Source organism: Tympanuchus pallidicinctus, unplaced genomic scaffold (genome assembly GCF_026119805.1).
Source record: "Tympanuchus pallidicinctus isolate F22 unplaced genomic scaffold, pur_lepc_1.0 scaffold5, whole genome shotgun sequence".
NCBI classification, from domain to species: Eukaryota; Metazoa; Chordata; class Aves; order Galliformes; family Phasianidae; genus Tympanuchus; species Tympanuchus pallidicinctus.
In genome coordinates, this window is record NW_026294769.1 from 68,127,936 (window position 1) to 68,150,777 (window position 22,842).

The following is a 22,842-nucleotide window of genomic DNA, read 5'->3' on the forward strand; positions in this document are numbered from 1 at the left end:
AAACAGAGCATTTCTGATAAAAAAAAAAGCTGTTTTATAACCAAGAAGAAAATGAGAATAATGAGAATATTCACTTTTCCTGGCTACAAGTAGTGCTCCCTCACCCCTCACATGACCCAGCCACCTACAGGCAGTAAATAGCCCAAGTCTGCAGGGGAGGCACTGATTACTTTTTCAAATTGCAGAATCACAGATTCATAGGAGTTGGAAGGGACCTCTGGGGATCATAAAGTTCAACCCCTCGGCTAACGCAGGTTCCCTACAGCAAGGCTGCACAGGAAAGTGTCCAGGTGGGTCTTGAATATCTCCTTCTTGAGTTGGCTAAATCTCATGAAAGGCATGGATGTGGGCATGGACATGGACCAGGAGAAACCACAGAGGAGCTGTGTGCTCCAAAGAATAGTTATCCCACAGGCACAGAGCTCACCAACCTAGGTGTCCTCTGCTGTAGGATCTGATCCCAGATGCAGAGCGTACCACAGCACTATCACATGCTGTGAAGAGATACCATAATGAACATTTTAAATAGCAGCTACAGTTAAGTCTCTCCTTGCAAAAGATGCCCAAACCTGTTTTCAATAAGAGCATTTTAATTGCTTTAAAGGTTTTATTAAAATCCCAGCAGACCAATTATAGCCAATTGTTTCCAGCTTCTACCTACCTAGTAATCACAGTGAGAGATATGTGCTCCATTACATGCTCTACTCTCCCTCTCTCTAGTAACCACATTTTTTATTGACTACTGTTCCCTGGGTAGATTAGCAAATTTGGATTATCAAACTCTTCTGCAAGCAGTATTCTATGTTATGTTGAATTTAGGTGCTCTGATACTCTGATATCAAAGGATTTAGGGTGTCTAAAAATGACGAGGAAAGATCCTCCCAAACGAAAGACAAGAAAAGACCATACCAAATTAAAAAAAAAAGGGGGGAGGGAAGGGGGAAGAGGACTTATGGAAAATATTGTTTGAAACCAAAGTGACAACTATAAGGAGAAAACAGAAATTCTGAGTAAAACATTCTTTGCATTGGAAGCTTACATCACCCATGGTGAAAAAAGCTAGCAAATCCTCACCATTCACATAATCACCCATTCAGCTCTCCATGCCATGGCAACAATGTCATTAAATTAAGCATCCTATCAGATAGAAGGTGGTAAGGAAGCACTGCCCTGGGTTGCATCAGAATCCCAGTGCCCCTGCTGCAGCTCCCCGCCCACACCTGCACAGACAGAAAGAGGCCTAAGAGGTGAATGTAATACAGACGTATGAACGGACAGAACTGATTAAAAAGTGTGGAAGAGGAGGCGGTAATCTGGAAATACTTCTGCAGTTTGAGGTGGAAGAGGCTGAGTCTGTGCCCTGCAGTTCTGTGAGCTGTTCCTATCAGTGATGCTGCTTGCATAAGTACACCACACACCAGGAAATAAGTCTGATAGATCCTATCTAATGTGAGATATTAGCACTGTGCTATAGGCTTGGGAACTTTTGCTTATATCACATGTAGCAATGGAGGATAACAACTGTTTTAATGACAGTAATGCACCCAAAATGGAGAAAAAAAAAAATCAGTGCAAGATAACTTGTGGATGTTTCTCATTTACAGTACATGTGCTATACTAGCCACATTGTTCAACAGCAACAGAGCAATTTGTGAAATCAATGGTGACATTTAAAATGGTTGCATTTCCAAGCTGAACCATATGCAGAACTGAGCAGGTTCTCCCGCTACCTTTTCAGTTTGCCAAGGCAGAAGTGTGGCATAAAAACTTCCAGCATCTTGGAAGTCCTTGGTTTCCTTGGAGGAGGCTTTTATTTATTTATTTTTAATAGACAATTGCTACAAGAACTCACGGAAATTTGAGAGATGTTTTATTCAGCTTACTTTTATATTTTCTATCATTGTCACCAGAATGAGCACATTATTCAGTCCCACACAACCAGTATTTTTCTAGCCAGAGATGTCAACGCAGCAATGTGCAGTGATCTGCCATGCTGGCATTTCTGAAATTAGTGGCAAACCAATCATTCTGATTTCCAACCTCTGCTCCTCACAGTGTCAGTCACATCATAGAGCCAAGGGACAGGACACTGAGGGACACTGATGGGCAGAAGGTCTCATGGCTTTCCCAGAAGCATTTTTTGGCATTTTTGAATTATGGACTTCTATGCAGTGAGATAATTTTTAAATTCATATCATCTTTAGCAGAGGACCCAGCCAGCTGCCAGCTCAATTTACGTCATATGGAAATGACACTACTTCCACCAAGAAGAAACCCATTCAATATGCTACTTGGAGTTGCTAACTCGTTTTTCCTTCCATTCACATTGTCGGTGATAACCTCCAATGTGTTAACAGGCTAGACAAGGATCACTCTGGAAAAACCATCTGCAGCTGAATGAAGAGAGGTGCTGGGGCTCATCGCTTTTTCCCTGAGACACAACAAAAATCTTGCAGCACGAAGTGCTGATTTGTACATGACTGAAGGGAGCCCTTCGAGCCCTGCAGGGTTCATCTAGGATTTCCCAATGTTTTCCAGCTGAGAGTGAGGAGCACACACTGAGCAGAGGTGCTCTGATAGGAACACCTTGTTATTTTTTGCCAAGCACAGCATGTTGATGCTAGGAAAGCTCTGCCACTAAGGGCTGGGCTGCAGCACAGTTCTGAAACCAGAGCACAGACCAAACTATCTTGATTGAGAAATGTACCTCTGAGTCATGGTTCCTCCTGTGCTTTCTCTTGCTTCTAGCTGGGAATAGCAGCGTGTCCCAGATCTCTGTCAGCCCCTATGGATCACATTTCAGACCTTCCTAGTGCATTAGATACACTGGCATAAGATGCAAGATGCAAAGATGGATGAAGCTATCTCACTGACTTACTTCACATTTTCCTTTCCTCTGCTATGTACAACATTAATAATAGTCTATACTGAGGGCAAACTGGGAGTACTGCCAATGGTGCTTGTGTTTCACTTCTCTTTCTCTGGATCTACTCCACAGTTTATTTCCCTCTTACACTGAAATTGCAGGTCTTGGGGCAAAGACCAGTTACTTATTCTAAGCTTCAATAGCTTTTGGCCCAGTGAGATCACAGACTGAAACTGAGTTCTTGCTGCTAATGTAACACAAACTTCTTTAATTGAAGTCTTACTTCTGATGAACTGGACTTTCATTTTCCATGCTTGCTCCTCCATTCCCTGATTATTGAAAAAATAATTCACAAATTGCACCTCCATGTTCCAGTTATCAGCGTCACAGAACCACAGAATCATAGATTCATAGAATCATTGAGGTTGGAAAAGACAAGTAAGATCATGAAGTTCTACCATCAATCCATCCCCACCATGCCCACTGAACTGTGTCCTTCAGTGCCACATCTCCACTTTTCTTGAACATCTCCAGGGACAGCGACTCCATCACCTCCATGGATAGGCCAGTTGCAATGTTCTTACCCATTTAAAGTAGATGGTAAAGCCTCTTGTTGAGAGGATGTAGGTTGCTGTTCGTGAGGGCAAGCATGGGGCACCTAACTACTTCCCACACTGCCTGTATGTGGTGGCATTGCATATGGGATGCAGACGTATGCAGAACTGCTTTTGCTTTCCAGAGTTGCCAGAAATAAATCCAACCACATCCTACCTACATATATCAACAGCATGAACAACATCCATGAGCAGAGCACTTTCCAGCTGAAGGATCGGAACCCACTTGGATTTTATGCATAGGATTCAGCCCTTACATCTCCCAAATGCTGCAAGAGCAGCTATTTTTCACCAGTTCATGGTGGGCCAGGAGAGGAAGAAAATTTCAGTATTGCACAGTTCTCTATTCCCAACCACCTCCCTAAATCCTTTATAATTCCATCAAAGATGGAGCACTACTGTTCAGCAGTCCAAGAAGAGCAGAGATGAGACAGATCACAGAGAGGGGAAGCAACTGAGAACATAGGCTATATTTCTTGCCTTTTTCAATCTCCATGTCAGGCCCAGGGAAAATTGAGGGAACAGCAGAATTTAGGCAAGTGAATTAAGTGTGTAAATCTAAGTGAGATGTGGCTGAAAGCATGGTTTGGGAACACAGATGTATGGGCCTTCCAAACCAACCAGAAACACAGGGCAACCTGGCCCTAGCATACATTTTTATCAGATGCAAATACTCCAGCCCATCACATGCTATGCAGGAGTACCAGACAGTTATATTGCTGACTTCCCAGCATATGGGACAGTTATACATATGCTGACTTCCCAGCATATGGGAAGTCAGCCATTAAACAGAATTTGCTCCTGGATAAACGTGGCCACTTTTTTGCTTCCACCTATCTTGCACTATGAGGGGAGCATCACTCATGCCCCAGAGTCAGTTGCTCCTTGTGTTCCACTGTGAGTTGAATTAGAATAAAAGATGCTGAAATACCAGCCTTGAGACATGCTGACCCTTACCTGCTTTGTCTTCTGTCTCAGAGCTAGACAATAACCACAGTTTGTCTCCACACATTATGCCATCATTAAGTCCCACCTGGACTTGGAATCCACTCTCTAAGGAGGAGCAACAAAGCAGAGGTACCCTATGAAAGTTCTTTAATCTGTGGTCTCTGAAGTCTCTGCCAGCAAGGTTGCCATAGGGACAGCATTTGAGTGTTATTTCAAGGCTGGGCAGAGGGAACAGACTTCCCACTGGAACCTGATTTCATACACAGTATCTTCCCATGTCACACCCTAAATGGTTGAAACCTGACTTCTCAGGAAACATTTGTTAATATTGAACCCACTGCTATCCCTGAGTGACACCACTACCTTTTCCACCAGTGATGCCAGCTTTCCCTACTTACTGTCCACTTTTTTCACATTCTTCTTCTCTATACATCAAGGAGTAGCAGTCTGAGAGTCAGCAAACCCAACACCACATTCCTTCCAGTCTTCCCTTGACTCTATGCCACACATAGAGACCACTGATCATACCAAGACTACTGCTTATTACTGTAATCACTACTTGTTAAATTATGCAAGCCCCAGCTAGCACTCTCCCTGAGGAGGTCAAGCATGCCTGTGTCTCACCAGGAGGAAGGTTGCATATTTTATAGAAGCAACAGAAAGGAACTTACAAGGAGCCTGGAGTACTCTGAGAGGTACACCTTCTTTTGAAACTAGATGATCTTTGAGGTCCTTTTCAACTCAGGCCATTCTATGATTCTTTGTCTCATGGTAGTTCCACATGTCCCAAATAGCCTTCATCTCTGCTTGTCCCTAAAGGTATAGCATGCATGAACACATTATAAACAATATTTTCCTCATTAATAGCAAGATACTTCATCCAAATAGACATATTTGCTGCAGTGACTGTGTGATTTCTGCTACTTTAGATATACATTCACAGGTATGTCAGATGTAACATTTGCCTTCGCATCCATTCCAGCTTATACCATGATTGCACACTGCTAATAATTTCTTTATCTAGACTAAAAATAATTTGGGCTTAAAAAGAATGCCATGCCATGAAGATTAATCTCCAGCTAAAAGGCTGATTTTAAGCTAGATTTGCTGAATCAGTGGCTTTCCTTTACCTAATCATTAAAAAATAAAAAATAAAAATTGAAAAACTAAAAAAATGCAGAAAGTGTCCTGTACATCGTATGCAAACCAGAAAGTGAGAATTACAAAAGGTCTTGAGCTTTGATAGCATGTTTCAGGATAGCTTACAACATGAGTGACAGAACTAAAGAAATGTATTGAAGAGGGGTACCATAGGCCATGGAAACAAGTGAGAACAGATGTGCTCTCACTAAAACCATCATCCCACTGATGTTCCCTTCCCAGTGCTGTAGGCAAACTGTTGTGTGCCTTAATTCCTCAGCTCATAGATATCTCATGGTAGTCACAGCTTTCAATAAAGAAAGAAAAACACAGAACTCTTGCTTTATTATCACAAAGAAATGTTAGAATACCTGACTGTGCAATACCAGCCTGAAGAGCCACAACCCAACTGCTTAAGAAAATTCCCCCTAAAGCAGTTATTTTGAGGAATGATGTTTAAAGCAGGTGTGTCTTTAGGTTTGATTCCCTCTGAAAGAGTGCAGGAGCTGTGGCAGATGTTTCTCCAGAACTATGCCACCAGTGCCACCAAAGCTGTAGCAGCAGGCAGAAGGACTGTTAAGCTTTTCTTAGCCATCACACCATAGGGAGAGGGCTAAGCTCTACACCATTGTTGTCTTATTTGTGGGTCAAGTGGTCAAAGCTCTAACCTTCTTTTCTCTTTCTAAGTATGCTGGCATAGTTGTTACTTGAAGTAACAGGGAGACTACTCCTGAGGACATTTAAGTACAAGTGCAATCTTACTTCTGTCTCATTAGCATCCGTTTTTATAGCTCAAGAACAGACAAAGCTATTCCTCTCTTTTTCCCTCAAGTTACATTCAAGTTACATCCTTGAACATGTTACTCCTTTAGTGTTCTTCTTTAGACCTTACTCAGGATTTGTAGCTAAACCAGAATCACATAAGGAAGAGAGGAAGGTTCACTGTCACCACAAAGTACACTGCCAACTGACTTCAGTTCAGTGGGTGTGTATAAGAGTTCTGCCATGTAGGCCAGCAGCATCAACAGGTTTTAAACTGAAGATACCTCACATGTACAGGAAGATAGGCAGCTCACTGAAATGGGCACCAAAACACCTACAGGACACTGATGCAGCACATCCATTAAGCAACTGCTAACAGGTTTACTACCCAGAGAAACCTTAATTCTTCTCTTCTTTTTATTTCTCCTTTTATAGACCTGTTACTCCTCTTCCTCTTTCTTTCTGCAGCTTTATTTCCACCACTTCCTTGCTTCCTGCTCCGGCCTGGTTGCTGTTTTATCATTATCAATGGAGCCATTTCTTCCTGCACTATTTCTGTTCTTACCTTACCTTAATGAAGCATTGACTTTACTTTTTAGATAGTCTTTATTTTTCTATTTAATTATTATAGTTTTTAATCAAGTGGGCTGAAAACCATTCCTTTTTTTCCCTCCAGACAAGGCAGAATACAGACAAGTCCATCTGTTCTTCTTGCAAGATCAGTGGCAAAGAGACAGCATGGATATCCAAAAAATTACATCCCACTCTTCAGCAGTGCTGACAGGTCTGAAGGACTGACCATATTGTAATTACGGGTACAGCTTCATATTTGTGCTCTGGGTAGGAAAACATTGAGTTGGGACCCTTTCCAGACAGAATTTAATTTAATTATTATCTGCCAATCAGTAGAACCTCTGGCAACAATTTTTAACCACAGTCCTGCAAAGTTATGCTATGTGATCTTTGATTTCTGCATGCAGAAGGAGCATGGGAGACATCAGCAGAGTCCCACTGGAACATGAGGTGAACCTAACAGACACAACAAGTTGTTATTCCTGCAAGGCTTTCAACAGTGTGTTTAGGGTGAGGGTCATCTCACTTAAATTTAATTTTTATGATGTGGTTGTCTACATCTACGTCATGTACTGATGCTCCTATTATAGTCAAATCTATTTATTTGATATCGTCTCTGCTTCTCAGGATGTGATTTAACAATGTCATATACTTCAGGATTAGTTCAACAGACAACAATACACCTATTTTGGTGGTCTACATCAATAGCTAAGGACACTGAAATGACTTGACCACATTTAGCTACTACCATGGAAGAAGCCCACATTCACTGCCATGAACCCCAGCCCTAATACTGCTATTACTTATATGATGCTACATTGCGATGATAACAATCCAGTTAGGGAACAAGTGCATCTAACCTTCCTCAGTTACTTCATCACTCCTTTGTTTGTTTATCTGTTGCTAAATTAAAACATACACACATGCCTAGTTATAACTCAGTCATGCTTAATTAACAGCCAAGAATTCCCAGAATTCTTGATCTAAGCCTGTCTTTTGCAGCTATGCTACAGCCTACTACAGCCCACAGCTTCTGTTTGGGAAATTCTCCAAGCTTGCTTTAAAAATGATAAGCAAAAAAATGATACTTTCTTGTGCAATTTTTTCCAGTAGCTATCTGTTCTGCTGCTAGATCTTATCTCTGGCCTGAATTTAACTTCCATCATCTTCCAACCATTATGAAATCATAATCTCCACAATTAAAATGTCTTCTAATAACAAAAGCTGCCAGTCTTCATTGCCTGGAACAAACACTGATGCAGCACTCAGATTAATGCGCATAAGCACATTATCTATTTCAAGTTGCTTGGAAATTAACTCAAGGTAGAATAGGTGAAAACAAGCACTGCCAATGAGGATGAGCACTGACACATTTTCATCTGCCCCCAAACTCTTTTTGTCACTCATTCTAATAATGTTTTCTTTACAGTTTCAGTTTCCAGAAAACTGTAAGTCATAACTCTCTAATAGAAGAGTCATCTTAGAATCTTCAGTAAAATTCTGCTTTTCAGGTGATAATGCCCATGCCTTGGTCTATGGGAGCAGTGCTGTATTCTCTTCTCACTTGCTGGAATGCCATAATTCAGGCAACAAGACAGAGCATTCAGTCCTGGCTATATCCTCATTAACTAAAGAAAGTCGTTGTCTGTATCTTGTTGCGTCAGGAGCTCCCATCCTTTATTTTTATGTTGGATGTCAACACTGGCAGCAAATGTTGCTGCAAACAGGAACTTATATTACTGTGTTGCTCTGGGAACAACAGCTGGCTCAAGCTGGTTATTAAGCAGCATGCAGATCTCAGGTTAGTTTGTGAGAGGTGCTCCCAAAGCCCTCCCTCCTACCATTGGGACAAGGATTGTTTATCCATTTCTGGATAAACTCAAGGGACAGACATTAGTTCAGTCGCACTGGTCCAGAGGGAGCACCTTCAGCATCAGTTCAGCATCAGGGAGCTGTGCAACAGAAAAAGAAGCACTAATGATAACAGAACATGAGGCGACTCAGAGAGAATGCCAGGATCTAAACTACCTTACACAATAAGGACAAACTAATTCCTATTTAGTCCCAAATTTAATGCTGACAGAGGTCTCCTGGGTGTGTTAGCACCACCTATGCAAGAAGCAAAACCAACTATTTGCTAGCTGAAGTGAATGTAAAGTCAAAGGCCAATCAGTTGGTTTTGGTTTTGCTTTTTTTTTTAAAGACCAAAAAGTAAATGTAGATGTTTATGAAAGCCTACATAGGAGGCAAACTGTCATGTCAACCTGAAGTCAGTATTTAGGACACCTGAATTTTAGTCAGACAGTAATGACTGAACTCTACAGTCATGGTGACACAGAGCATGAGACTTTAGTAGCACAGCTGGAGGAGTCCCACAAATACAAGCTCGATCATCCTTATAGGTCCCTTCCAATTTGGGATATTTTATGATTACATGATAATGGCACAGCTGGAGGTTTCCCTTTAGTGATCATCTGATGCACTACAGCAATGCACTGATAAATGCCACCAAAGGAAGACTGAAGGAAGTGAGGAAAGAACAGGGAGAAAAAGATGAGAAATTCAGGAAGAGTTGTAGATGAGAGATGTTAATGAAGACTGAATGATTCTTCCTGTATTTGGAGAATCTGAAGAAAAAAAACTGTGGAGATGTCAAATTACAACAACATAGTCAGAAAATTCAGAAGTCCTTGGGAAAAATTTTCTATTTTCAGTGAACTCTATTGATGATTACACTAAAGATTATTCCCAGCAATTCTCAGTTTCAGTACTCCAAACAAAGACAACATTGATACTAGTTAGCCTAGCAGGAAGCAACCCTGTTTGCTATTAATATGAGAGATGTCCCCCCATCTTGGGTTGCCCTGTTCAACAGCTCTTTCCAGATGCTACTGTTCAATTTTGCTTATGCATGTTCAGGACTGAATGAAGTGGGGAGGGAAGAAGACTCCCCCCATGACTCAGGCTTGGAAGTCTTCTCATTATGAGAAATGCATAAAGCAGCATATCCTGTGAAATAATAAATTAATTAATAAATATCACTCCTAACAATCTAAAGTGTAATGATACACTTAAATTAACATGGCACAGCCCTGCTGAGCAAGAAGATTTGATTGAAATTAGCCCTGTCAGACAGATTGGGCTGGAGACCTCTAACATTCCCTTCTATATTAAATGGCTTTATGATTCAACTGTCAGTTTCAATGTCAGACAGGATCTACATCAAAAAAATTGAAGTTGGGGTTCTTCTTGCCCACCTTCCTCAAGCTGTCTGCAGTGTATTCATTAACCAGATACTAACATATATGAGTCAGTTGCAGTGATGCACTGGAACAGGTTACCCAGAGAGGTGGCAGATGCCCCATCCCTGGAGACACTCAAGGTCAGGCTGGACAGGGCTCTGAGCAACTTAATTTCTCTGTAGGTGTCCCTGTACATTGCAGGGGGGTTGGATCAGATGACTTTCAGTAGGAGTCTTTAAAACTCAAACAATTTTTGATTCTGTGATTCCATGATTCTATGAAAAATATATTCTCTCAACTTTGAAAAGCGGGGAAGGAAGTAAAGACTTCATGTCTCTTTAAGCTAGCTCCTGAAGCAAAGGAAGCAAGCCACAAACACCATGGTGTGAGTATGGCTGAATCCCCTGTGACTCTAGGACAAGTTGGTGCTCACTTACTGTCATGCCAGGACATCTCTTATTCTCCCTTTCCTCAAGAGCTCTTACATTGCTGTGAATTAGTTTGTTCTGGCAGGGAAGCATCTCTCCAGAGGTGCCAGGCCTTGACCTTGGCCTCTGACACTAACAGAATAGCAGTAAAAAAATAAAAAGCTTTTGCAGACATCCAGAAAACACTCATGTTGCAGCAGACAAATCCAATTGTTCTTCTAACTTTAATACATTTATTCTACATTTGTACTGACATGAATAAAGAGGTTGCTGGCTCAGTATTTCTGTGAAAACAAGCAAAATACAAACAAGCTGCTGCTAAAGGAATACAACAACACCTAAAAACACTTCCTTATGTCAAGGCGTTTTCATGTATTCAAATATTGAACTGAAGATTTCATTGTTAGGTTCAATTATTGGTACTGATTCTGATAATGTATCAAGGTGAGTATGCCCTTTAGAAAATATTGCTCACATACCTACAGAGTGTGGTAGAAAGCACTGCTGTCTGTTCATTGATCTAGGGGGCTGAGTGTTGAGGAAGAGCAATTTCAATGGACAAAAATTCAGGAACAGGAAGAATGAGGACTGCTGCTGGAAAACTTCCACTCCGCTAACTCCTGTGCCCTGGGGAATCACAGATAGCCACAGAAGGTAAGGGGAAAGCCAAGTTAATCACAGCCCTTGGACTGGAAGATCAGCTCAAAAGGGAGCTAACTCTGGGTTTGAACCTAACCTCAAGATCAACTGCACTTGTGATTATAAAATAAATCCAAGCAGCATCAAGAGCGCATATATAGGAAGGCTGACGAAAACAGATCCCACAGCAAAACAGAGAACAAAAAGATGGTAGAAAGGTAAACTCGAGATTCCCAACAAAGGGAAAATCTTAAAGCCACTGACATCAGCAGTATAATTAGGATTCTGAAAGTGAGGACATAAACTGCACTATCACACTTTTCTTTGGCATAATGTCAGGGATGACTGTAGGCCTGTCAGGTCTTGCAATAATAGGTGGCCACATATATGTGGATCTTGCAGAAAGGCAATTAATATTTTATGTAGAGCCTAAAATTAAATAAAAGCCCATCTAATAGCAAGACTAAAATTTCTATTGCCTTTAAAGGCAGGACCCATCTATCTCAAACTGTAGAAATTTACCAGAGATCAAGTCACCTTGACATTCACTATAGGCAATGGAGAGTTTCTCAATGGAGTTGCAGCTGTTATTTATGCCCATGTAAAGCAAACCCCTACAACTGGTTGGATGAATTGCACTGTAAAATCTATCGACTGTATTGACTAGACCTCCACTGACTATAAAGAGAACTGAAATACCTATTGCACACAAAGAACTGTAAACCTACATACCTAAATTCACTGAATTTAGTTAGTTTGGCTCTGAGTTTAAACCCTCAGGTTGAGTAAAAAGTTTAATGTCTGTCAGACGTTTTTTGGTGTAGACAGTTAAATTCAGGTTCATTACCCAACACTTTCACAAGCCAGTGAAAAGTTTCAGTCACTACAAGAAGTGATTAATCTCAGCTATTTAGAACTATCTTCAGGGTGAGATTAATTGCAGTCCAGAAATTTCAATTTCCTATTTTTCTTCCATGACTACAAAAGGAGTCCATACAGCTCCTTAGATGAGGTACTAGATGAATTGATCCAATTGTGAGTGTTGAGAAATAGCCTCTCAAATCCTGAGGGAAAGCAGGGAAACTCAGTTATTTCAAGAAATTCAGCACTGAAAGAGAGCATCCTTAAGAATATACATATAATATAATGATACCATACTCTGAAAACACACAGTGCCATGAACATCAGCTGCTGGACCCTACCTCTCCCCAGTGACACTGCACACAGGACCTGACATGATAATGGAGCAACATCTAAAATGAGTAAGACAAAACTGGGAAAAATGTCCAAATATTAACAACAAAGCAAGTAGTAATATTTTTTCCGTTTTACACAAATGGTAAGTTTGGTGACAAAATATCAGTTGTCTCTTTCTCCCAGACTGATACCACAGAAAATTATTTGGCTTTGTTGACGTGGGGCTGAGGTATTTAAACTTCTGTGGGAGTCCTATCTGCACAAGGAGTATTGAAAATGAAAAGGCAAAAGCCTTGACAAAGTCCCATGAACAGAAAGAGAAGAGGATATAGAAAATAAGACATGCTATTAGATATATAAGACAGACCAGAAGCAATGGCTTTATGTAGTGCCAGGAGATGATCAGGTTGGATTATTGGGAAAAATTTCTTCTCAGAAAGAATATGGTTGGACATTGGCACAGGCTGCCCAGGAAAGTGGTGAAGTTACCACTCTTGGAGGTGTTCCAGAAACAAGTAGATGCGGCACTGTGGGACATGGTTTAGTGAACATGGTTGTGGTAGGTTGATGGCTCGACTAGATGATCTTATTTCCCAAACTTAATAATTCCTTGATCCTATGAAACACACAGGTAAAATCCAAATAATTTCACTGAGGTATGCTTTCCTGAATCTTATCCCAAATAAAAATGCATTTTTGCATAGACCCAGAAAGGTTTCCTCAAATTGGTGAGATCTCGCAGCATGTAATGATTATATCTCTTCTTGTAACATAAAGATACTCAGTGCTGTTCTTTGCCCAGAATAGTTAACCTGTGTCCCAACCAATGATCTCACTTACTTTCCCATCAAGGAGCCATCTGCGCTCCTGCTAGAGAGGTCCAAGGTCTGTGGCATGCAGTTGTCTCAGACTAAAAGCACAGTATGGGTCATCTAGGAATGTTGTGTTATTGGCCACTGTGTGCATCCCTCCTCAGGAACATCCCTAGCATAGCTTTGCCATTTAGTATAGATTTAATGGCTACTCTGGGAACAGAATTAAATGCTGCTGTATGGCTGGTCTTGAGTATTGGTCCAGCACTGGTGTAATGGTGCAGATGATATCTGATGTCAAATCAGGGAGACTTGGCCACCTGTGTGCATTGATATTCTCCTGGCAGCATCTTACAAGCAGCAGTATTAGCAAGGTAGAAGAGCAAATTCCAGTTCTTATAATTGCCTTCCTAAATTAATTCACCTGTAATTTCAATCAGCTGCTCTTGACATTCCCTCCTCAAGGTGTAATCCCTCCTCATAAACACTCAGAACAGTACGCAGAGAGGCATGAGGGGAAAAAAGATAAGCAAAGCTGGCGTTCCACTGCTGAGAGCCTGGTGGGCAGCTCTCCACCATGCACTTAGGGGATTTCACTATTCGTCTCTCAACAGCTGTTCTTGATTCTTCTCCATTCCCACTGAAACTTTCTGATTCTCTGTATTTACAGTCAGTGAAAAATGCCTTGCAGAGTCCTCTGTTTTAGGATGAACGTCTCTGTCCTTCACCCACAGTTGGGTATAGTCTAAATCTAATGGCTCCTATAAAATACATAAGAACTGGGACATGGATGGTCTGGGGCATTTAAGCTTTCAGCATTGCTTTAGTTCTTTTGGTAGTGGATGGCACTAGAAACACTGAATTGTTACATGAGTTACACAATTAATATGTCAAAAGCATGAAAAATTCAAGATGGAAAGATAACCAAAAACGTACCATTGAACTAAGCAGACAACATCGTCCAACAACAAGGTTTGAACAAAAGGAAATTAGGAAATACCCATTTTTTGAACACAGGTGGAGTTTCTCATGAAGTCATTCTACTGTTAATTCAGGTGACTGGCAGAAACCAGATGCAATTAAAAACTGGTTTCTGTGCTATAAATAAAGCCATAACAAATGATATTGAATTAACCAGGATAGGGAGAAGTTGTTGTTTTGAATGAATTTTCATAATTCTGGTATTATTAAATGCTTCCTTAATGATCTATAAAATTAATTAAATTGAATGTTAATAAAATTACTAGTTACCAATCTGGAAGGTGATCAAAACACCAGTGAGGACAGAAGGAAATAAATTTGAAAAGCATCTGAGATTAAAAACAATGCAAACTAATACAGCTTGGCAGAGGAATACATAACACATCTGCACAGTTCTCAGCAACAACCCTGAAAACGTGATGGAGCAATGAAATGCAAGCATCTGGATTGAGTCTAGAAAGACAAAAGAAGCTAAAGGCAATAGTTAACAGACAGGATTAGGATTTCTCCACTGTCACTGAATACAATCCACTGCCATACACCAGCAATATAGAAGAAAGAAATTAGGAAAGACTGTGACAAGATCAGTGTTTGCAGAAGGGGCATAAAGAGACACACAATGACACTAATGTCAGGGTCTCAGTATCTTTCCAAACAGAGATTTAGCAGTGTTGGAGATATGCAACTCAACTTCAGAGTGGTTTATAAAACCTACCCACAAGCCAGGAAGAATCAGCACCTGGTCAAGGTGCTGTCCTGGTGACTGTAACCAAAGGTGGTTCTTAAGGTATGGGATGAATCCTGTGGAGAAGTGTTGCTTAATAGGATCTTACCACACCCAAGCAAGGCAGCGGGTTGGTTATGCAAAGGATGATGATATCTAGTGTTGCTTTCCACCCAGTGGATTCTCAGTTATACTCCTCAGTATCACTGTAGGTAGGTTTCTCCTGACTTCTGTGGGACCTTTCATTTGCTCCAAGTTAAACACTTCTTAAGTAGTTTACTCGCTTAAGGCTGGAAAAGGCAATTTACTCATCACCAGCCTGAAAGTTCTCCCAGAGTGCTTCTTTCCAAAGTAGGTTACCAGGAACCTAAATATCCCTGGGCATATCCCTCCCTTCACAGAAAATGCTAAGTTTCCCAGTTATCACCCTAAGACAGGAGGAGGCTTATACGTAACAGCTCTTGTGAACCATATTCCTTGTAAAGCTATTAATATTTACGAAATCAATTTTAATAAAGCATCTGTCAGAAGCAATAGCAGAGGCAATGTCTCCATGGCTCCATTCCTTCTGTAAAGTTCCACGCATAAGAAGGGAATATAGCATTATTAAATACAATAATAAACATAATTATTTTTCTATACCATAGAAGGCTGATCATAGTAGTGTCCAAGCACCCAGCTACTTTGCTATGCCTAAGGTCAGTGATCAATTATACTTTAAACCAACATATAAATTATCTTAAAACTTATTTGACAGATTTTGCTTGGAAAGTTTCTTAGAGTTGTTAAATTAGATTCAAACTACTCACACCTAGGCCTTGTCATTGAATGTGCATTGTCATCACTTGACCCTGCACACACAGCAGTGCACAGTTTTGTACCTTGGCTTAATCTATGAATATGGAATATTTAGTCAAGTGATGTTTGAAGATGAAGAACTCCAAAGAACAAGGAGATGCCAGGTGACTAACTAGCCTCTGATGTGTCGTGTGGGAGAAGCAGGGCCTGCTGGAACCATGGACAGAATGATCTGGTAGGTGGCAACCCTGCCCATGGCAGGAACTGGATGGGCTTTAATTTTCTTTCTAACTCAAGCCACTCTATGATTCTATGATTCTTTGCCATATCACCTTTGGTCAAAATGAGGACATTTGGGACAGCTCAGTTCTATAGAAATTACAGCAAAGTCTCTGACTTTTGAGGAGCTCGTTGCTGGTGGAGGTGATGGCAAGGGGCTTTGCTGTTGCTGGTAGTGCAGATGCTCACCAGTGCATCACTGGACACATCTGATCTCACCACCTGCCCAAATAAGGCCACACTGACACTTCACTTCTTCCAAGCTAGCCCATACAGACACTGAGGAAACCTCATCCTTGGAGGTTAAGGGACACAGAGGAGCACATCTGCACTACACTCCCTCGAGCCTTTCTTAGCAGACCTCAGCAGTCCCAAAACTCAGCAAATTCATGGCGTAGCCATGGAAACACCAAGCAAACAGGCTGACTGACCCCTGGCAGTTCTGCTTCACAGCAAGACTGTGCTGACATGAAGCCCTGATGAGAATTTAGAAGGCTGCAGGTGACAGTGAGCTGAAAACACTCATTTCCACCTCGTTAAGCCAGATCTGCAGTTTTGAGTGATTTTGGATGCTTAAACCAGCACTGACCACCCATAGCACCATTCAACATGCCGGACTGAGTGAATTAACAGTCCTCAGCAGAGCCACACCAGTAAGGGTGTTCAGAGAGGTCTACAACAACTGAGACTTCATTATATTTTACAAAGTATACTGCAGAATATTTATCCGTGCATTACGATGGATTAGCATAAATAATTAAAATGGAGTTTGCACTGGTGAATGGATAAGCAAAGGGCATTTACTAACGGACCAGCTTGCTCTCCTGCTCCAGGGATTCACTTAGAGACAAGTCCTTGCCAGAGAGGCCAAGGAGGGGCTCACATTTATCCTTTTCCTTAACCCAACCCTGTTGCAAATCACCCAGCCCTCTGGCACAGTTTGGTAGCTCAGCACACCTCCCAAAGGCCAAAGAGGAAAGTCCCCAGATATCAACGTGTCCCTCTGTACTCATCATTGGTGAGGCTGCACTTTGAGTACTGTGTTCAGTTTTCAGTCTCTCACTACAGGAAAGACATTGAAACACTGGAGCAGAGAAGGGTAGCAAAGCCATGAAAGGTTTGGAGTACAAGTCTTATGGGAGCAGCTGAGGGACTTGGTTTGGTCTGGAGAAGAGGAAACTCAGGGGAGACCTTATTGCTCTCTACAACTCCCTGAAAGGAGGTTGTGGCAATGTGGGGGTGGGTCTCATCTCGCATCTAAGAGCAGTAGGATGAGAGGGAAAGGTTTTAAGTTGCACCAGGGGAGGTTCAGGTTAAGTATTTGGAAAAACTTCTTCTCAGAAAGGATGATGAGGTATTGGCACAGGCTGCCCAGGGAGGTGGTGGAGTCACCATTCCTGGAGGTTTCCAAGAAATGTGTAGATGTGGCACTGGGGGATGTGATTTAGTGGGCATGGTGGTGATGGTTGGACTAGGTGATCTTAACGGTCTTTCCAATCTTAATGATTCTATGATTCTTAAGTCCCTCAGTGCTGTTCTCCATAAACAACCCACCCAGGCTCAGTCCTGCAAAAGGTGCATTTTGGTGCTTCCATGAAATACTGATGATCTGACAGCCCATGTGCCTCAGCCTCCTCTTCTTGTTCCAGATGCTAAGTGCTATTGAAAGATAGCTGGATGGCAAATAGGCGCTCAAGCATTCCCTATCATTTTCTTCTCCCTTCAGCAGGAAGGCTGCGGTGATCTACACCAGCACAGAGCAACCAATGTTGCACAATTCTTAAAAAAAAAAAAAAAAAAAAGAAAATGAAGTCCCAAGCCTTTTCCTGGTCTTATTTTTCTATGAAAGTGAAGGCTGCAGATGTCTCAAGGGATGGTATGAAAATAAGAATATCTCCTAGCTACCTCTCCTTCAGACTTTTCGTTAAGGCAGGTTGAAAATTTACCAGAAACTGCCATTGCAAATTTGAGCTGAGCTGCATTTTGTTTCTTTTCTGGAGTGTTTCTGTTATCCAACACATTCTTTGCACTTGCAATTAAAAACAATCTGGAAAATCAAAATCTTACTTGCTTTCACGTCAATTCATTTATGCTCCTGTGCATAAAGAAAGCGTTTGGATGTTTTATGAGCAGTGCTCGGGTTGGTCTCCCTGGCCAAACCACTCATCCCATGAGGCCTAGCAGCAGGGGATTCCTGCCACATATTGCACTGCTCAACACACACAGTGCATCAGGGGAGTTGTAGTTACACCTACAGGGACAGAAGTTCATAAAAGAGCAGGGAGAGACTGTAGCCTGACCTTGAACCCTCAGGAGCCATTTCCAAATAAAACATCTCAAAGATTAAAACAGGATTGTTTGTTTATTTTGTTGGTTTGTTTGTTTGTTTTTAATGTATATGTACTTATCTGTTTATTTCTCACTGTAAATATTCAGGAGTTCAGCTCTACAGAGGTAATTTTTTTTCATAGGAAAGTTCATATTTTCTCTTACAAGCTACCCCATTGCCATTTTACCATATTGTCATGAAGTGCAACAATACTGATGTCCTGGTGGAGACGATCTTAACACACATTAGGTAAATTCTGCCTAGGGAATACTTGTTCAGATGTTTTCAAAAGGTGAAGGCAACAGTCAGCTTCTTTGGGAGCAAATCACATTTTTCTTTGCTATAAGCAGAACCTGGGACAAACTTGGATGTAAAGAACAAGGAATGAGGAAGAGTCACAAGAAAATCATCTCCTATCATTTCTGTAAATCACTGCCAGTGAAAGCTGAACATTGAAATGCCATCAAGAATCACTCCTTTTTCCCCTGTATATTTGCCCCCAAGGCCTGGATAGCCTAATCATGTGTTTGTATCTGATTCAATAGATTCAATTATTTCAGTAGATCCAACCACATCTAAAGCAAAGTGTTTACAACAGAGGCTGTGCCAAACCTTATTTATGTGCACATTGGAACAACGAAACATGTGAAGTATTATGAGCCCTTTCCAGCCATATGGGCAAAACTGTACAATTCAATGGAATCCCATCTGCAGTACTCTTTTAAAACTTGTGCAGAAATGTTTGCAAGGCCTCTTCCTGCTTCCACACAAGTTCCTTGGTGTGTCCAGAAAGATGTGACCCTCTTCCATCAGCAGCTTCTCATCTCCTAAATCCTCAAATACAGAGCACTGAAGCATTTGCATTAGTTCTTCCCTAAATACCTTGGGTTTATAAAGAATCCATCTCACCTATAGATGCTGCAATCCCTTTTCATCTTCAGTTTTACAGATATGAAAGCAATCACCTTATTCTTGATTTCATTGTATTGCAAAAATGCTGGTATTTATTAAAAAGTTACTCTGAATGAGATGGTACATAGTATTTTATTAGGATAAATGGAGCTTTTATTCATAAGCAAATTGGCAGATTTGTAGATTTTGCAGAAAAGTCAGCAATCTCTCACCAACCCAAGAGAGAGTGTAAAATGTTCTCATGTGAAAAGCAGCCGAGACTGCAGGACAGCACCACACAGTGTCACTACAACACCTCGAACGTGAGAGGGACTCCATTTCAGAAGGAAAAAAGGTTAAAAGACAACTCATCTGAAAAAAAGAACAAAGACTTCGAATGTCAGCATGGAGTACTGCTTCCCTGATGCTCTGCTTCTGCTCTCGAGCAGGTCATTGCTCTCCAGTCACAGGAAGGTCTCAACACACTCTTCCATCACTTTCAGCAGATTTGTTCAGTAGGATTTGATCCTACTGCAAAGTAGGAATCCACACCTTCTACTGAGTTTAAAAGGTGATGAGACTGAGCACATCAGTCTCACATCTTGGTGTTTTGCAGCACTACGTGTCACCAAGGAGCAGCTGGCCATGTAAAACATTGGGTCCATTCCTAAGAAGGAGCAAACCTTTCCAAACCACTAGCATTTTGACTGTGCTACAGTCCACACTGCGTAAGGATCTTAAGGGTAATCTCACACCTAGAGAGCTGCCTACAATGCATGTTGTAGCTTGAGATTTTTCATACCCTTTAAAGCCAGTCAGCTCACCTGAACCTCTCTAGACCCATCCACCATCCTTTTACTTGTATCCAGACAGGAGCCTGGGTGTGGATTTGACCCAGCTGCCACAGTTGTCCACAAAAAGAGATGCCAAGTGCTCATAAGGCTCTGGTGTGTGCTAATGCCTTGTTTAAGCAGCCTGCACGGGCTGACCATGCAGGATGAGCTGGGGTGCAAATCCATCCAGATGCAGCTCATCCAAAGCAGGAGCAGTGTTATGTAATGCTGAGCACAACCCTACAGCAAGCTTGTTACCAAAGAGCCTCCCCCACCACAGCATCTTTCCCCAGCCTCAAACGTTGCCTCGTCCTGTCTGGTATTTCAGTTTTTCCTAAAGCAAAAAGGGGTTAAAGAATAGGGAAAAAATGTGACAGCAGTCCACATTTTCATAGAAATCCAGCTGGAAAGCGAGAACCTTTGTCCCAAGACACACTTTATGAAAACATTGAAAAGAAGGGGGCAGCAATAGGTGAGTGGTACATAGCAGCACATCAGTAGTGCTGCCTTTTGCTCCTTGCCTGGGGCTAAATCCCTGCAAACATCCACGAGAAATTTGCCTGAAGGTAAAATTCCAGCCCTGTACTCAAGGTGTTTATTCGCAAATGCAAGACAGCACCAGTGAGGAGGGCTTCTACAGATCTAGCTCCAGGCTCTCATTCCATACAGCCCACAGCACTTTGTCTCTGGCAAACAAACCGATTTCAGAAATCACGGTTAAATCCTCTATCACATAGAACCCTGTGTATGTTACAGCCTTAAAGAACAGCAGCACCAGTCTGACCACTGGTAGTCCCTTGGGTTTTCACACACATTCACAACTAAAGAACACTTTAATATGAATAGGTCTGTGCCAAATTCACCGTGTGCTGTAAGCAGACTTATTTTCCTATATTTTTATGAAAGCTTAAGGGATCCTATTTTTTAGGAAGGCAAAACAGCAGTGCCTGACTCATCCGCTTTGGGCCAGGAGATGAGTTTGCTCTATCCGTTTGCTGGCGGTTGGCTTAACTTTCTGGCAGACAGTGCTGCAGTGCTCGGGTTTCGTGCACCGTAGGGTGATGCTTACCGGACCAAAACCCCACGGATTTCATCCGGCACTTTTTAAGAGCCGGTTCACCCGGGGTTTAGAAAACCGACTTCATCCACATGTAATGCTCTACGCTGAACTGAAGCCGGCAGTGTCCTCTTAAGCACTCTGCGCCTTAAAACCGTTCAAAGCTCGGTCACTACAGCCGGGTGTAAGAGGCACACGTTTGAGCACAGCGACGCGGGGGACATGCCAGAGGGAGCCCGAGCCTTACGAGATGCTCATTTTGGAACACCCGATGATAGAAAAACATTAAAATAATAAAATAAATAAATAAATAAACATCAGCACATCCCATAATAAGCTCCTTGCCTTCTCCCCCGCTGCTGGGAGCGAGTCGAAGAACGACAGAACCACAAAAGTCCCCCCGGTCGGGAATGATAAAGCGAAACGGCGCATCCCCCCGGGCAGCCCCGCTCCGCGTTACTCACACGAAGCCGTGGTAGAGCAGCGCCCAGCCTCGGGGTCGTTCCAGGGCGTCGTAGATCAAAGTTTGGATCCGGCGATACTTGGCGTGGTTCCTCTTCACCGGGCGGCTCAAGGGGGTCTTCGCCAACAGCCCCAACCCCGGAGGGCTCCGCTTGCCACCCTCCTCCTTCCCACCGCCTTCCAGCAGCAGCGTCCCGTCGCGATCGGCTCCGGAGCCCAGGGCGAGCGAGCCCTGCTCGGGGTCCCCTCCGCCGCCGCCCGCAGCCCGCCGCCCCTCCGCCGCCCCTCCGGCCCCGCTACCGCCCGCCGCGCCGCGCCGCGCCTTCAGCCCCATGGTGGGCGCCGGGCCCCGGAGGCGAGCTGCAGATCGGCGGCGGCAGCCCCGGGAGCCCCAAGGCCATGATCTGAGCTCCCCGCCCCTCCCCCCCCCCCCCCCCCCGACAAGGATTTCTTTACGGATTTATATATATATATACATGGAAGTATATATATGTATATATATATATACTTATAATACGGGGGGAAAGGGGGATAGCAAATGGGGCGGGGGGAGGCGGTCACATCCCCCTCAGGTCATCCCCACCGGCGGGCAGCAGCACCTGGGCCGGCGCAAGGCAGGGAAATCATCGCGGAGTTTATTTACCAGCCTGATGCCCGAGCCCCTTCCTCCCCCCCTCCACCCCCCCGCCTCCTCTTCCTCCTCCTCCTCCCAGCTCCTGCCTTCTCCCCCCCCCAACCCCTCACCCCCCCTTTCCCCGAGCCCTCACGTTAGGGAGTGGCCCATTGTATGCAGGCAGCAAATAGCCCGGCGCCCTCCCCCCGCTCCCCCAGCCCCGGGTGTCTGTAGTCGGCTGCGTGTGGCCGCGGGGCTGTCCCTATCATCCCCTCCCCCCCTCCCACCCCCGGCTGCCAGCCCCCTGCTGGGGCCGCCGAGCGGGGAGATCCCGGCAGCCGGCGGGAAGGGAGCCCCCTCCGAACACCCGGGGAACCCCCGCAGCATCACAGCCCACCCCGCCTCGCTGCGGCTGGAGGGGAGGGAGGGAAAGGGAAGGGCATCCCCGGCCCCCCGCGGGGGTTTGCTTTCGCCGCCGGAGCAGGAAGGAGGGGAGGATGGGGATGAAGGATGCCGGGAGAGGAGGCTGCGGGCTCTGCCTCGCCGACGCGGCTCGCTCGGAGACGAGACGAGCTTCCACCCGGGGAAGGGGCTTGGGGGCAGGGCGGCCGTGCATCCTCCAGCCGAGCCGGGCTTCGGGTTTCGGCACGGCTC

General features: G+C 43.4%; 1 protein-coding gene across 2 annotated transcripts in view; it reads right to left on the reverse strand.

The window, feature by feature from the left end:
- KCNQ3 (potassium voltage-gated channel subfamily Q member 3) overlaps positions 1-21,909 on the reverse strand; it is a 189,400-nt gene extending 167,491 nt beyond the window's left edge. For both annotated transcript variants that reach the window (XM_052704655.1, XM_052704654.1), the window contains exon 1: positions 21,578-21,909. In XM_052704655.1, the coding sequence (XP_052560615.1) occupies positions 21,578-21,909 (332 nt within the window). The remainder of the gene's footprint in view (positions 1-21,577) is intronic.
- Positions 21,910-22,842: the final 933 nt, after the last annotated feature.